This window comes from Ursus americanus, chromosome 7 (genome assembly GCF_024610735.1).
Source record: "Ursus americanus isolate L20-20 chromosome 7, mUrsAme1.1.p, whole genome shotgun sequence".
Lineage (NCBI taxonomy): Eukaryota > Metazoa > Chordata > Mammalia > Carnivora > Ursidae > Ursus > Ursus americanus.
Genome location: NC_142133.1, coordinates 28,371,834 through 28,387,051, shown reverse-complemented (window position 1 = coordinate 28,387,051; position 15,218 = coordinate 28,371,834). Strand labels below are relative to the sequence as shown.

The 15,218-nt window shown below is 35.7% G+C and overlaps 1 protein-coding gene across 4 annotated transcripts in view; it reads left to right on the top strand.

Moving 5' to 3' along the window:
* The window catches only part of USP34 (ubiquitin specific peptidase 34), a 240,466-nt gene that overhangs the window by 44,664 nt on the left and 180,584 nt on the right, over positions 1–15,218 (top strand). For all 4 annotated transcript variants that reach the window (XM_045788051.2, XM_045788052.2, XM_045788049.2 and 1 more), the window contains exons 3-5: positions 5,169–5,589; positions 10,849–10,899; positions 11,063–11,212. In XM_045788051.2, coding sequence (XP_045644007.2) covers positions 5,169–5,589; positions 10,849–10,899; positions 11,063–11,212 — 622 coding nt within the window. The remainder of the gene's footprint in view (positions 1–5,168; positions 5,590–10,848; positions 10,900–11,062; positions 11,213–15,218) is intronic.

Genomic DNA, 15,218 nt, shown 5'->3' with positions numbered 1-15,218 from the left:
TCTGTTGTTTTGGATGTCGAGGTTCCTGGATTCCATGTTGACATCTTTATTGGTTTACTATTTTTGGTTTGTCAGAATGACATCTTTTCTGAGAAGGGGTCCATGGGAGACAAATGTTTTTTAGACCTTCCAGGCTGAAAAGTTTCTGTTCTACCCTTAATCTTATTGAAGACTTTTGGATACAGAATTCTAGGTAGAGATGATTTTTTTTCAGAAATTTAAATGTATTGCTCCATTGTGTTCTACATTCTTTCTGATACTGCTTTGAGATTTTTAAATTTATTTTTATTTAAGATTTATTTTTTATTTTAGAGAGCTCATGCTCTCTCGAGCTCTCTCTCTAAAGGGGCAGAGGGAGAGGGAGAGAGAATCTGAAGCAGACTCCCTGCTGAGCATGGAGTCGTTGTGTGGCTCAATCTTACGACTCTGTGATCATGTCCTGAGCTAAGTTAAGAGTCAGACGCTTAACCTACTGTACCACCCAGGTGCTGCTTATTTTTATTATTAATTTTTTTTAAAGTAAGCTTTATGCTTACCGTGGGGCTTGAATATACGACCCTGAGATCAGGAGTTCCATGCTCTGCAGAGTGAGCCAGGCAGACCCGCCCCGCCTGCCTGCCCAGTATTGCTTTGGAGAAATATTAGCTATTTTTATTCCTGAGCTTTTCCTTGTCACTCTTTCCACTCTCTGTGAAAGCTTTTAGGATGTTTATTGCCCCCCTCAGCTTCAGTAATTTCATGATAGATGTTTTGGTGGGCTTTTCAGTTCTGAAGTTTTTTATTTCATAATTTCTTCACTTCGATATTTTCTACTCTTCTTGGAAGTATTATAAGTCAGATACTATATCTCCTTGATTGATGGTATACTTTTTCTCCCCATTATCTTTTTTTAATCTGTTCTTTCTAGAACATTTTTTCACTTTCACCTTCTGGACCTTCTTTTGAGTTTTACAGATTGGTATACTTTTATTTATTTTCATTTATTTTTAAGTGTTACTTATTTAATCTCTATACTCCCATGTGGAGCTTGAACTCACGACCCTGAGATCAAGAGTTGTGTGTTCTTCTGTCAAATTGCTATAATTCTAATTGGTTTTTAACTTGTGACTGATAGATATGCAAAAGCTATGTAATGTATATTTGAACACATTGAAGGGCTCTATTTTGTAGTTTGAATGCGGTTTTTAAATGGTACTCTGTTCTTGTTTCAGTAATCCAGTATCTTTTTTGTCTCTGAGGATATAAATTGATTAAAAAACCTTTCTTCTTCCTGCATTTTTTCTACTTTCTCTGAATTTCTTTTTACCATTTTTTTTTTTTAAAGATTTTATTTATTTATTCGACAGAGATAGAGATAGCCAGCGAGAGAGGGAACACAAGCAGGGGGAGTGGGAGAGGAAGAAGCAGGCTCACAGCTGAAGAGCCTGATGTGGGGCTCGATCCCATAACGCCGGGATCACGCGCTGAGCCGAAGGCAGACGCTTAACCGCTGTGCCACCCAGGCGCCCCTTACCATTTGTTTTGATCTGCCTTTCACGATCCAGCTTTCCTCGCAAGTCTTATTGGCTATCCATTCATGGTTAAGAGATGGGCACTGAAATACAGATCGGAAGTTCTTTGTGGGTGGGGGTATCTCAGATGTTAGGCTACACTGTAGGATGGTAACGTGGTGAGAAAGCTTCATCACCAGAGATAAATGGGCTTTTCTCTTAGATATTCATATTCTCTAAGAGAAATATCTTTAAGTCTTTGGCCTTGGGTTATTTTAGTCTGGTTGATGGTCAGGGAAGGTTAGTTGGGGAGGTTCACCATTCAGTCATAGTATCACTTAATCTTCTGTTTATTGTATTATTATTATTTCTGCCTTCTTTAGCATCTAGTGTTCCTGAGTTTATCTTGTTCATTTCACGTACCGGAAAAACTTCTTGTTTCCCAAGTAGAGAATAGTATCATGGCTGTCTGAGTTGGGAACCTGCAGGTTTTAACCGTACCTTTCATTTAGTCCTGTTTTCTGCGTATGCTTCATCTCTGCCTTTAGATGTATCTTGATGCTCTTTATTCCTGAGCCTTTTCAGTGTTCTGTAGGGTGGGTATTTTTGCTGATAAATCTTTCCGTAGCACCTTCCAAGTTTATTTCGTCCTAAGTCACTCACTATTCCTCCCTTTTCTGTCGTCCAAAATTTGTTGGCTATTTGTTACTTCCATTATCTCTTTCCTTATGGAGTTAAGGATCTTTTTTTCTTTTAGTATTTTTGTAGTGGGTTTTTAAACAGATGAGAAATAAACTTTAGTGTAAAATGAACCTGAGCTTAACTGAAAGTGATGTTTATTTAAAAACACTTTCTCCTTCTGCATTGTGGGTTAGGGGTATAGAGAGAAATGCTGTATTGAGCATTCAAATATCTAGACTTTACAGAATGGAGTGTCATACAATAAAGTGTATAACTTAACATAATTTTTTTAAAGATATATGTGTGTGTATTTGTGTATCTTCACTTAGACTGTCAGCTCTCCTTGAATTTGTATATTTTGGATCTGTATGTACCTAGATTCAGTTCTGTGTTACTTTTTGTCCTTTTTTTTTTTTTTTTTTTTTTAATTTTATTTGACAGAGAGCACAAGCAGGGAAGTGGCAGGCAGAGAGAGAGGGAGAAGTAGCCTGCGCATGGAGCAAGGAGCCCGATGTGGGATTCAGTCCCAGGACCCTGGGATCATGACCTAAGCCGAAGGCAGATGCTTAACTGACTGAGCCACCCGTAGTATTTTTGTCTTTTTAAGATTAGTGTCCTAGTCCATTAAATGCCCCTATTGCCTGCCAGTGAATTTTTAAAATAAATTTGATTGGCTCTTTGACTCTCCTAATCCAAATTGGACTTCAAGGTGTTTTTTGGAAGGAACTAAGATTCCTTTTGCACTAAAGAAAGATATTCAAGGGGCTCCTGGGTGGCTCAGTCAGTTAAGTGGCTACCTTTGGCTCGGGTCATGATCCCAGGGTCCTGAGATCGAGCCCCAAATCAGGCTCCCTGCTCAATGGGCAGCCTGCTTTTCCCTCTCTACTGCTTGTGCTGTCCCATGCTCTCTCTCTCAAATAAATAAATAAAATCTTTTTAGAAAGGTACTCAAATGTATAGTTCTTCACTTTGAACTTGGATTTTCTTGAACCTAAAGAAAAACTGTTTATAAGAAAAACTTCAGGGGTAATATGTTAATTTTTCTTCTTGTAGAAATTATGGTAATACAGAATTTTAAAAGTGGAAGAGTTCTTAGAAGTAAACTCCCTTTCATTTTGCCACTGAGGAGACAGGCCAGATGTATTATTTATCTATTTCTGTGTAACATACTACTCAAAAAGCAGTATCTTAAAACAGCAATAAACATTAATCCTCAGAGTTTTTATGGATAGGAATTTGGGAATGGCTTTGCTGATTGGATTGGGCCTGGAGTTTTCAGGAGGTTGTAGTCAAGTTATTGGCCAGGTTGTAGTTATCCCAAGCCTTATGTGGGATTTGGTGGGTCTGTTTCCAAGTTGGCTCACTTAACTTGGCTGGCAAGTTGGTGCTTGTTGTTAGTGGGACCAGCGCTCAGTTTTTTCTCCTGTGGACATGAGCTGCTTGACTATTTTACAACATGTTAACTGGCTTCCCTCAGAGCGAGTGATCCAGAAGAGAGTACGACTGAGTGGTAGTGTCTCTTATGACCTAGTTTCAGATGTCACACAGTCATTTCTGCCACATTCCATTCATTAGATGTTAGTCATTAAGTCTGTTCCACAGTCAAGGGGAGGAAAATTGGGCTTCCCTTTCTAAAGGGAAGAATATTAAAGAATTTGTGGCTATACTTCAGATCTGCCACACTTGGAGAAATGATGTTAACATGGCCATATAGGGAGTTGGTGTTTTATTTGGACTACAATAGAGATCATTTAATTTGCTAATATAACTACAAATTGTAAGTAATAGTTTACTCTGTCATTGGCTGTGGTCATTTTTTAAAAATATTTTATTCATTTATTTGAGAGAGAGGGAGTATGCGTGCAAGAGAACACAAGTCGAGGGAAAAGGGTGGAGGAGTAGAGGGGGAGGAGAGCCAGGCTCCCCACTGAGCAGGGAGCCCACCGTGGTGCTTGCTCCCAGGACCCCGAGATCATGATCTGAGCTGAAGGCAGGCATTCAACCGACTGAACCACCCAGGCTCCCTGTATGTAGTTATTCTTATAATATGGTACTTGAGTATCATTTATTTGATTTACCAGACTCTTTAATCATTCACGGTATTGCCAGGCATTATGCTAACTGAACACGTCTAAGAGAGCTAGATTTGTTTGTAATAATTACTGACTCTTACTGTATTTTCACACACACACACACACACACACACACACACAAACACACACACTGAAGGGTGTTGAGTGTATGTGTTATTCCTAAATGCTATCGATCAGCCAAATAGTGTAGGAATGCCCTTCCCAAGTTAGCTTTTAAGCAAATTACTATTATTTTTTTAAGATTTATATATTTACTTAGAGTGAGCAAGCAGGGAGAGGGCCAGAGGGAGAGAGAATCCTGAAGTAGGCTTGCTGCTAAGCATGGAGCCAGATGCGGGGCTTGATCCCAAGACCTTGAGACCATGACCTGAGCTGAAATCAAGAGCCAGCTGCCCAACCAACGGAGCAACCCAGGCGCCCTGCCTTCAAGCAAATTATTAATGTTAAAATACAGCTTTTTTATAAACTACAAATTCCTTTGTGTAAAAATAAACAATTAGCTTTACTAATAAGGTTTTTTAGCCTGTTTCCTGATAGACATAAACATACATTTAGTACTCAGTACTTAGAGAAGCAAAGATATATGTGACAGTTCTTGTTTTTAAATAGTTCTTTGTGTAGAAGGGCAGATAAATACAGGCATAAAATTGAAGACTGTAATTGTCAACCTAATATGGTGACTTTTTACTACCCAGAGTACCAGTTTTTGGTGGGATGCTCTCTTTATAAATTACTGTTGTGCTACCCTGTCAGGAAGGAGGAGGTAAAAACGGGGGGTGGGGGTGGGGGTGGGGAGTACTTTAGTATTTGCTTATTTTTATATTTTATATTACTTACTTAAAACACATAATGGTTGTCTCTCTAGAAGGTATTAATCTATTGAAAAAATTTTTTTCTCTTATAGGCAATGTCTATGCTGCTTCAAGGAATATAAGCATTTGGAGATTTTTAACCAAGTAGTGTGTGCGCTTATTAACTTAGTGATTGCCCAAGTTCAAGTACTCCGGGACCAGCTTTGTAAACACTGTACTACTATTAACATAGATTCCACGTGGCAAGATGAGACTAATCAAGTGGAAGAACCACTGAATATAGAAAAAGAGTGTAAAGAAGGAAGTACAGAAAGACAAAAATCCATAGAAAAAAAATCAAACTCTACAAGAATTTGTAATCTGACTGAAGAGGAATCTTCAAAGAGTTGTGATCCTTTTAGTTTATGGAGTACAGATGAGAAGGAAAAACTCTTACTATGTGTGGCAAAAATTTTTCAAATTCAGTTTCCTTTATATACTGCTTACAAGCATAATACTCATCCTACTATAGAGGTATGTAAACATAGATATAGTGAATGTTTAGTAACATCAAGTTACCATTATGTTGACAGTTTCTCACTTAAGAATAAAAATGAAGACAGTTATTTTTGATGGAAAAATTTATAAAAATCACGATGGTTAGGAAAAGTATTACAATTTTCTCTAGACTATTTCTGTAGCAGCTTGGGTTGAACATTTGCTTAACACAGCCCTATTAGGGAAAAATTTACACATTGAACTCAAAAATTAAACTGTCAGTCATCGAAACATTTTGCCGATATAGGTCTATGCTCTACTTCCTGTGACACTTGCAGAAAGTAGTAATTGAGGAAAAAAAGCATGTGAAATTTTGAATTTCATTCTCAGAAACATTGGTAACAGAATTTGGAATTCCTTTCATTAAGAAAACTTAATAAATACTCCTTAATTAATAGTTTTAAATGATAGTAATGTCTTTTATAAATCAAGATGCTTGATTCATTCCATTAGTGATATTTTTACAACTTTTCCGAGAGTTTAAAAACCTACCTGAGGTTTATTTAGATAATGGCATTGCTTTGTACACATGGTGGCAATTGAGACAGTTATAGGGATAATGTATTATGTAAGTGACATGAAACAACTGAGATTTATTATTTCTCCTGATTCTCTGAGCTGTCCAGGCAATTCTTTTGTTGGTTTTATGTGGCCTTACTTAGGCAGTTGTATTTGCTTTGAAAATTGAAAGACTTTGAAGGTCCAACATGGTGTCACATATCTGACAGTTGGTACTGGGTGTTGTCTAAGGCTTGTTGGATTTTCTCCATATGGCCTCTTATTCTCCACTAGAGTTGATTGGCTTCTTTACATGGTGGTCTTAGAATTGATCCAGGAAGATGAATGTATAAGCTATAAGGCCTCTTAAGTTCCAGCCCCTGAAATGACACAGTGTACATTCTGCCACATTCTCTTGGTTGAAACAATTAACAAGGGCAGCCTAGATTCAAAGGGGTATGAAGTACACTCCAACTTTGGATGGTGGAAGAGGTAACATTTCATTTTAAACTTTAACATATCTACTACATGCTTTTAAAAAAAGTCTGCCTATTTTCTCCAGCTCATTTGTTCTGTAACCTTCATACTGATTTCTTTAAACTTCTTTCTTCATCTTGGGGAAAAAAAATAGTCATTTACTGAAAATGCTTTCATGTTGAATTGAGACTACTTAAAAACAGCCCAGGAGGTAGGTATTTCCCGTATTGGAATTCTGCATAAGACTTTTAAATCCAATTGTGCTCTACCTTCTAGAATTCTTAGTCCATTATTTTTCCTTACATAATCCTTTAATGAATCTTACATGACATAAGATATTTAGTAAACATACTAAAAAAATGTCAGCTAAGAATCTTTTTTCAACAAATGGGATCTATTTGTACAAGCCAGCAAAATTTAATCTTAAGAACACAACGTGAATAGTGTTTTTAATGCCTTAAATGGATAATTGAAATACGCTGAAAATAGTTCGGTTAGACAGACCCAGATACATGAAATTCATGCAAAGTTTCTTAATAAAATTAAAATTTTCCAGTTAAAAATCTCTTAACAATAGAATCATGGCAATACCAAATCTGCTATTTTCTGCCTAAAATCAGTTTGCTCACCAGTTTGCCATTTTTAAAAAATTAGAAAAAAATAATCTCCAAATGTAAGCAAGTCACACTGCCCTACTTTCTCTTTTGAAATAAAGTGCCTCCTTATTACTGTTCTTGAGGATCATTCCATGTGACTACTTAGTTGAAAGCAATGGTTTCATGAGGTCTTTGAGGTAAAATTCTAATAAAAAAACCTTAGATATAATGTAATACAGTGTTACATAGAATTCTCTCTTTATACAGAATTTGTGTGTTTCTGTAATACTCTGTTCATAATATAGCTGTTTCCCAGGTTTCTAATATGTTAGTAAAGATCTGTTACAAATACTTGAAAAATTTAGTTTCTATCCTAGTGGCCATGTGGTTAAATGGTAACAGTCCTATTTAACTTTGATTTTGACTTTTCTAAAGAGGCACAAATTGGCTAAGACTATTTATTTATTTATTAAAAAGATTTTATTTGTCAGAGCACCCCCACAAGCAGGGGGAATGGCAGGCTTCCCGCTGAGCAAGGAGCCCAATGTGGGACTTGATCCCAGGACCCTGGGATCATGGTCTGAGCTGAAGGCAGACGCTTAACTGACTGAGCCACCCAGGCGTCCCTGGGCTAAGACTCTTTAGAAGATGATTCAGTACTCACGTGAGCTGTGCCTTAAGAACCTAGTCAAACATCTTATTTTGTATAAGAGGGAACTGGCTTTTTTTTTTTTTTTTTAAGCTTATTTACTTATTTAAGTAATCTCTGCACCCAGTGTGGGGCTCGAACTAATGACCCCAAGATCAAGAGTCGCATGCTCCTCTGACTGAGCCAGCCAGGTGCCCTAAGAGGGAACTGGCTTACACAGGCTAAAGGTTTTGGTCAAGTGTGCACAGCATATTGCTGAGAGAGTTGTAGAATTCAGTTCATTCTGCTATACTGCTTCTCAATCACCTCAAACTAATCTCTGTAGCTATTGTATTCATTGCCAGGAGTAAGAGGAGCTCAGAGTCTCTCCTTCTCCCCATCCCTTCCTGTCTGTAGCCTTTTTTCTTTTCTATCAAAGTTGATAATATTTTAAAAGATATAATTAGAAATAAGTATTAATTCATGTTAGACCTTTTCTGGGGGGCGGGGAGCTGTTGCATTCTTTTCCTAATCCTGAATCATAATGTGTAATTCTGATATATTGCCCTAGTATTTTACGTTTTTATTCTAAGTAAGATGAAGTGAGTATAATAATTATAGAAAGAAGCGAAACCACTGTACTTGTTAAAGGTGTGTGTAATATGATTAGGTAGACTAAATATAAATACATAATGTTCCAAATTTCTGAATCTAGTTTGATTTTCTCTTGCCACCTTCCACTGTTTTTATTTAATTCACCCTTTTAATGTATATAATTTAGTAAGTTGTAATATATTCCCACAGTTGTGCAACCATCACTACTGTCTAATTCCTATACAGAAGACTTCTTTTTAAGCAAAAATTGTATTCCTAATGCACTGGCTTTCAGTTTTTAATAGTTTGATCATGGAGCAGCATTTGTTTAATGAGATGTAGAATTACTTTCTGGTTATTCATTTATTTTCTCTTTTAAAGTAATAGGTAGATTTCTTTTTACTTCTGGAAATAGAATGGCATTATCTTATTTAGTAAATGTGAGTTTTTCTGAAAGACAAAAACTAAACAGATAGGTTTCTTAAGGTCTTTTTAGGGATCATCTAAAATTAGAACTTTTGAAACAAATGATATTAAGCTTTTAGGGAGGTTTCCTAGTGTTGTTCTTACTGTTGTTACCTACAGATCTATGTTAACTCTTTATATACTACTTAAAATGAGATTATAATGACACCTTAGGAAAATGTCTTCATGTATCCAGAGAGGAAAAGGAAATGGTAAAACAGTTCTTCTGAGTAGTCAAAATAGATGTAACCAAGTCCATGAGCAACATTTTGCACATCAGAATAGAATTTTGTTAGGACATTTTCTAGCTGTGTCCATGATGGGCACTAGAAATTTTGACTCCATTCTAAAATTACAGCATGGTTCACCTCGCCCGTGAATCTGTACTTAATACCACAGGTGTTCTTACATTCTGGACTTGTTGAAGACAAAATGTTTGGTGAGAATAATTTAAAGCTTTAACTGTGGTCCTGCTAGTAGCAGCTCAGGAATAGGGGCACCTGGGTGGCTCAGTCGTTTAAGCGTTTGCCTTCAGCCTAGGGCATGATCGCAGGGTCCTGGGTTCGAGCCCTGCATCGGGCTCCCTGCTCCACTGGGAGCCTGCTCCTTCCTCTCCCTCTCGTATTCCCTCTCTCGCTGGCTGTCTCTCTGTGAAATAAATAAATAAAATCCTTAAAAAAATAAAGCTCAGGAATAGATTTAGGTGTTGTACAAGTGTTTTGACCTGTTTTAGGACAGTTTTTAATTACTTGGAAATTTGAGAGTTCTATGTGATGCCCTCAGTCATTTGTTTTCAAACTGTATTTCAGCAATGGGGCTTACATAAAGCATGTAACAGCAACGAATGACAGGTTTCTTTGGCAGCTCTTTTCAGGTGAAAGTATACAGCTTTCTGATTATAAAAGTAACATTTTCAGTGTGACTAAAAATTACAGAATATACAAATATATACTTAAAAAAGCCTTGAACCTCTCTTCTTTCTCCATCTCAAAAAAAACATTGTTAGGAAATTAGTTCAGATTATTTCGGACATATAAAAAGTAATGAAAATCAGATTGTGTTCATAAGTCCTGATTTTTAAAAATGTAATACAAGATAGTCTCTTTCTATGCCTATACATATAGACCCACCTTAGCTTTTTAAAGGAATAACTTACCATAAAAATCAATTGCTTAAAGTATATAATTTATTTATTTTTAGTAAATATACAGAGTTACGTAACCATTACCACATTCCATTTGCAGAACTATTCAGTCATCCCAAAAAGAACCCTCATGGCATTTCACCTTAGTTTTGAAAGTTGCATAAGACATTGGATGGTTATGCTACAATTTAATTAGCCATCCAGTTGATGGGTATTTGTTTCTAACTTTGAGATATAATTTCAGTGAGCATCATTAAACATTTTCCATTACTACCTTTATTAGTTGTTGGGATAAATAACCAGAAGGTAAATTGCTGGGTCAAGGAGAATGTACATTTTAAATATTGATAGATATTGCCAAATTATCCTCCAGCAAGGTCATACCAGTTTATATTCTCACCAGCAATGGATGAGTATGCTTTCAGGTGGTTTAAATCATATGTATATAAAGCACATTGTGGAACTTGTGAGTATACATCTGGGGAATTCCAGAGCAGTGTTTTAAAACCACTTACCTAAGTTATAGTTTATTTTTGTAACAGTTATCCCAATTCTTTATGGAAACATTATTGTTTAAAAAGGCAAAATAATATATAATGCATAGCATAGAAAGGTTTCTTTAGAGAAGGCTTAAAATACTAGTTTCAGTTAGGAATACTGTTATTCATGATGAGAAGCAATAGCAAAATCTGTTTCAGGTTTTATAAACTCAATCTTTAGAATATTGTCTTTTTTTGAGTACAGTTGACACAAATTTTTTTTTTTTTTTAGAGATTATTATTTCGTAGGGTAACCTGATTGTGTTTACCTTTTTTTTTTTTTTTTTAAATCAGGATATATCAACCCAAGAAAGCAACATATTAGGGGCATTCTGTGATATGAATGTAAGTATTTATGTTTTTCTTATTCTCAGGTTTATGGAAAATTTGGTTTTTTGTTTATATAGGTCTTTGAGTTTATTTTTATGTCACATCGGTATCTTTTCCCTATTGGTAATAAAATGAAAATTATTCTTGAAGAGTTTAAAAATATTTTTTTTCCCCTCAGGATGTAGAAGTACCATTGCATTTGCTTCGTTATGTATGTTTGTTTTGTGGGAAAAATGGCCTTTCTCTCATGAAGGATTGCTTTGAATATGGAACTCCTGAAACATTGCCATTTCTTATAGCACATGCGTTTATTACAGTTGTATCTAATGTAAGTATTGTTTGGAATTGGTTTTAATCTTGGGAATAATGTCTAGGATTTTAGTAACATGAATTTTATATCCAGAAAAGATAGGTTTTGAGTAATTTGCTGCCAGTACAATAATTTTTTTCCTGGATTATATTTTGAAAAAATACACAAGCCTTTTTAAAAAGGTCTTATAATAAAAATGGAATTTGTATAAATTTTTTTTTTGAATTTGTATAAGTGAATGAATTTAAGTAAATTTAGCCATTTACTGCTTCTTTGTAAAATAGAAGATAGGTGGCTGTTCAGAAAAGTCTTATCTTGATTTTAACTTCCTTGCCTGGGATTTTATACTGGGAAATTTTTGGCCTTTTAGAGTTTTAGTTACTTAAAAAGATGGTTAGCTTAGGGTACTACTATAGTGTGCCTGACTTACCTCTATGTTACAAGACCTAATATTTTTCTGCGTTTGTAAAGAAGATAATGATTTTATATGTTGTGAGTATCAGTTACTGTGAAGCACAGTAGATATGGAAGCAGAGATACTTTTTGTTTTATTGCACTTTGTTTTTTTGTGCTTCCCAGATACTGAGATTTTTACAAAATGATGGTTTGTGGCAGCCTGTGTCGAGCAAATCAATTGATACCATTTTTCCAGCAGCATTTGCTCACTTCGTGTGTGTCATTTTATTGACTCTTGGAACATTTCAGACTTTTTCATTCTTATATTTGTTGTGGTGATCAGTGATTACAACTCACTGAAAGCTCATATGATGGTTAGCATTTTGTAACAATAAAGAATTTTAATTCAGGTTTGTACATTATTTTTAGATGCTACTTCACACTTAATAGACTATAGTGTAATATAAACACAACTTTTATGTGCACTGGGAAACCAAAAAATTAATTTGACTTGCTTTGTTGTGATATTAGCTTTAATGTAGTGGTCCAGAACTGAATATCTCTGAGGTATGACTGTAATGAAATTGAGCACTATTTCATAGGTGTATTCACCATTTGCTTATTTTATGAGAAGTATTGTTAGTATCTTCTTCCACACTATGGTTTGCTTTTCATTCTCCTGTGTCTGATAAGAGCTATTATTATTCCTTAATCTTAATGGTTTGTAATTTACCAAAGAAGTTTTTTGTTAGGGTTATGTTTTCATTTGTGAATGAAGTCTTTCTTATCCTAAGGTCATGAAGTTATTTTCCTTATTCTGGGAGTCTTATTGTTTCACATTTTGATTACAGCTCAGTTGGAACTGATTTTTGTGTATGATGTGAGTGATCAAGATTAATTTTCCTTTTTTTTCCCTTTCTTTTTTTTAAAGATTTATTTATTTATTTTAGAACATGAGCAGGAGGGGCAAAGGGAAAGGGACAGAGCATCTCAAGCCAACTCTGTGCTGAGCACAGAGCCTGACGTGGGGCTCGATCTTACGACCCTGAGGTCATGACTGAGTCAAAACCAAGAGTCGGACCCTTAACTGACTGTGCCACCTAGTAGCCCCTGATTTTCTTTTTCTTACAGAGAAGCATTGGTCCTAACACTTTAGCAAAAGACAGTCCTTTCTTCTTTATTTCCCAGTACCATTTTTGTTATAAATTAGGTGTTGTCTTATGTGTATGGGTCTGGGATCTCTAGCATGTTACATTGGTCTCTTTTTTTAATAATCAGCTGTTTGCACACTATCTTAATTTCTGGAGCTTTATAACAAGACTTGCTGTCTGGTAAAACAAATTCTACCTTCTTGTAATTCTACTTTTTTTTTAAAGGTATAATTGACATACAGTGTTATATCAGTTTGAGGTGTAGAATGTAGCAAATCAGTATTAGTATATATTGCAAAATGTTTGTCACAATAAGTCTAGTTAATATCCATCACCATTCATAGTTAACAAAATTCTTTTTTCTTGCCATGAGAACTTTTAAGGATTATTCTTAGCAACTTTCAAATATGCAATACAGTATTGTTAATTATAGTCACAATGCTGGACATCACCATACCCTGTCATTTTTAAAGAGTGTTTTGTCTCCTCTTGGATCTTTCTATTTGGAATCAATGCCTAATTTCTACATATAAACTTTTTGGGTTGCCATGAGTCTATAGGTCAGTTTGGGGAGAATGATCATCTCTGCAGTATTGAGTCTCCTTATCTGTAAATACGGTAAATGTGTTTTTATTTACGTGTTCTTAAATTTCTGTCATAATTTTCTGTGTTTCTGTATAGATGTGTTACATGTCCTTTTTTCTTAACAATTTTTATTTTTATTTATTTTTTCTTTGAAGTAGGCTCCATGCCCAGTGTGGGGCTCGGATTCATAACCCTGAGATCATGAGTCGCATGCTCTACAGACTGAGCCAGCCAGGCACCCCCGATGATAATTTTTTTTTTATCATTTTATTTCATCATGATAAATATACTTTTCAGTCCCCATCCTCTAGCTCCCTCATCCCCCCATCCCCCTCCCTTCTGATAAACATCAGATCTCTCTAGTTAAGAGTCTCTGCTTTTGTCTTTTTTTTTCCTTTTTGCTCACTGGTTTCTTGAATTCCACATATGAGTGAGATCATGTGGTATTTGTCTTTCTCTGTTTTATTTAGCTTAGCATTATACTCTCTAGCTCTATCCATGTCATTGAAAATGGCAAAATGTCATTCTTTTTTATGGCTGAGTAATATTCTATTCTGTATGTGCCACATCTTGATCCATTCATTTGTCAGTGGGCACTTGGGCTGCTTCCGTAGTTCGGCTATTGTAAGTAATGCTGCAATAAACATAGGGGTGCATATATCCTTCTGAATTAGTGTTTTCCTTTTCTTTGGGTAAATAGCCAGTAGTGTGATTATTGGATCCTAGGGTATCTACTTCTATCTTTAATTTGTTGAGGAATCTCCATACTGTCTTCCCCAGTAGCTGTACCAGTTTGCATTCCCACCTACAGTTGCATCCTCACCAACAATTGTTTCTTGTGTTTTTGATTTTAGCCATTTTGATAGGTGTGAGGTGAAATCTCACTGTAGTTTTGTTTCCCTGATGAAGAGTGGTGTTGAGCATCTTTTCATGTGTGTTGGCCATCTGTATGTCGTCTTTGGAGAAACGTCTGTTCATGTCTTCTGCCCATTTTTAATTGGATTATTTTTTGTGTGTATGTGTGTTGAATTATATAAGTTCTTTATATATTTTGGATACTAACCCTTTATCAGATATATCATTTGCAAGCATCTTCTCCCACTTGGTAGGTTGCCTTTTAGTTTTATTGATTGTTTCCTTTGCTGTGCAGAGACTTTTTATTTTGATGTAGTTCCAGTAGTTATTTTTGCTTTGGTTTCCTTTGCCTCAGGAGATATATCTAGAAAAACGTTGCTATGGCTCATGTCAGAGAAATTACTGCCTGTGCTCTCTTCTAGGATTTTTATGATTTCAGGTCTTACATTTAGGTCTTTAATCCACTTTGAGTTTATTTTTTGTGTATGATGTAAGAAAGTAGTCCAGTTTCATTGTTTTGCATGTAGCTGTCCAGTTTTCCCAACACCATTTGTTGAAGAGACTGTCTTTTTCCCCATTGTATCTTCATTCCTTCTTTGTGAAAGATTAATTGGCAATATAATTGTGGGTTTGTTTCTGGACTTTGTGTTCTATTCCATTGATTTATGTGTCTGTTTTTGTGTCCATACTATTGTGTCTGTACTGTTTTTTGTTTTTTAAAGTTTTATTTATTTATCTATTTTAGAGCACATGAGTGAGGGAGGGGCCGAGGGAGAAGGAGATAGAGAATCCCAAGCAGACTCTGCGCTGAGCGTGGAGCCTGACGTGGGTCCATCAGAGATCATGACCCAAGTGGAAACCAAGCAGATGCTCAACCAACTGAGCCACCCAGGTGCCCCCCAGTACCATACTGTTTTGATTACTACTGATTGGTAATACAGCTTGAAGTTGTATTACCTGGAATTGTTTCACTTCCAGATTTGTTTTTCTTTTTCAAGATTGCTTTGGCTATTTGAGGTCTTCTGTGGTTCCATACA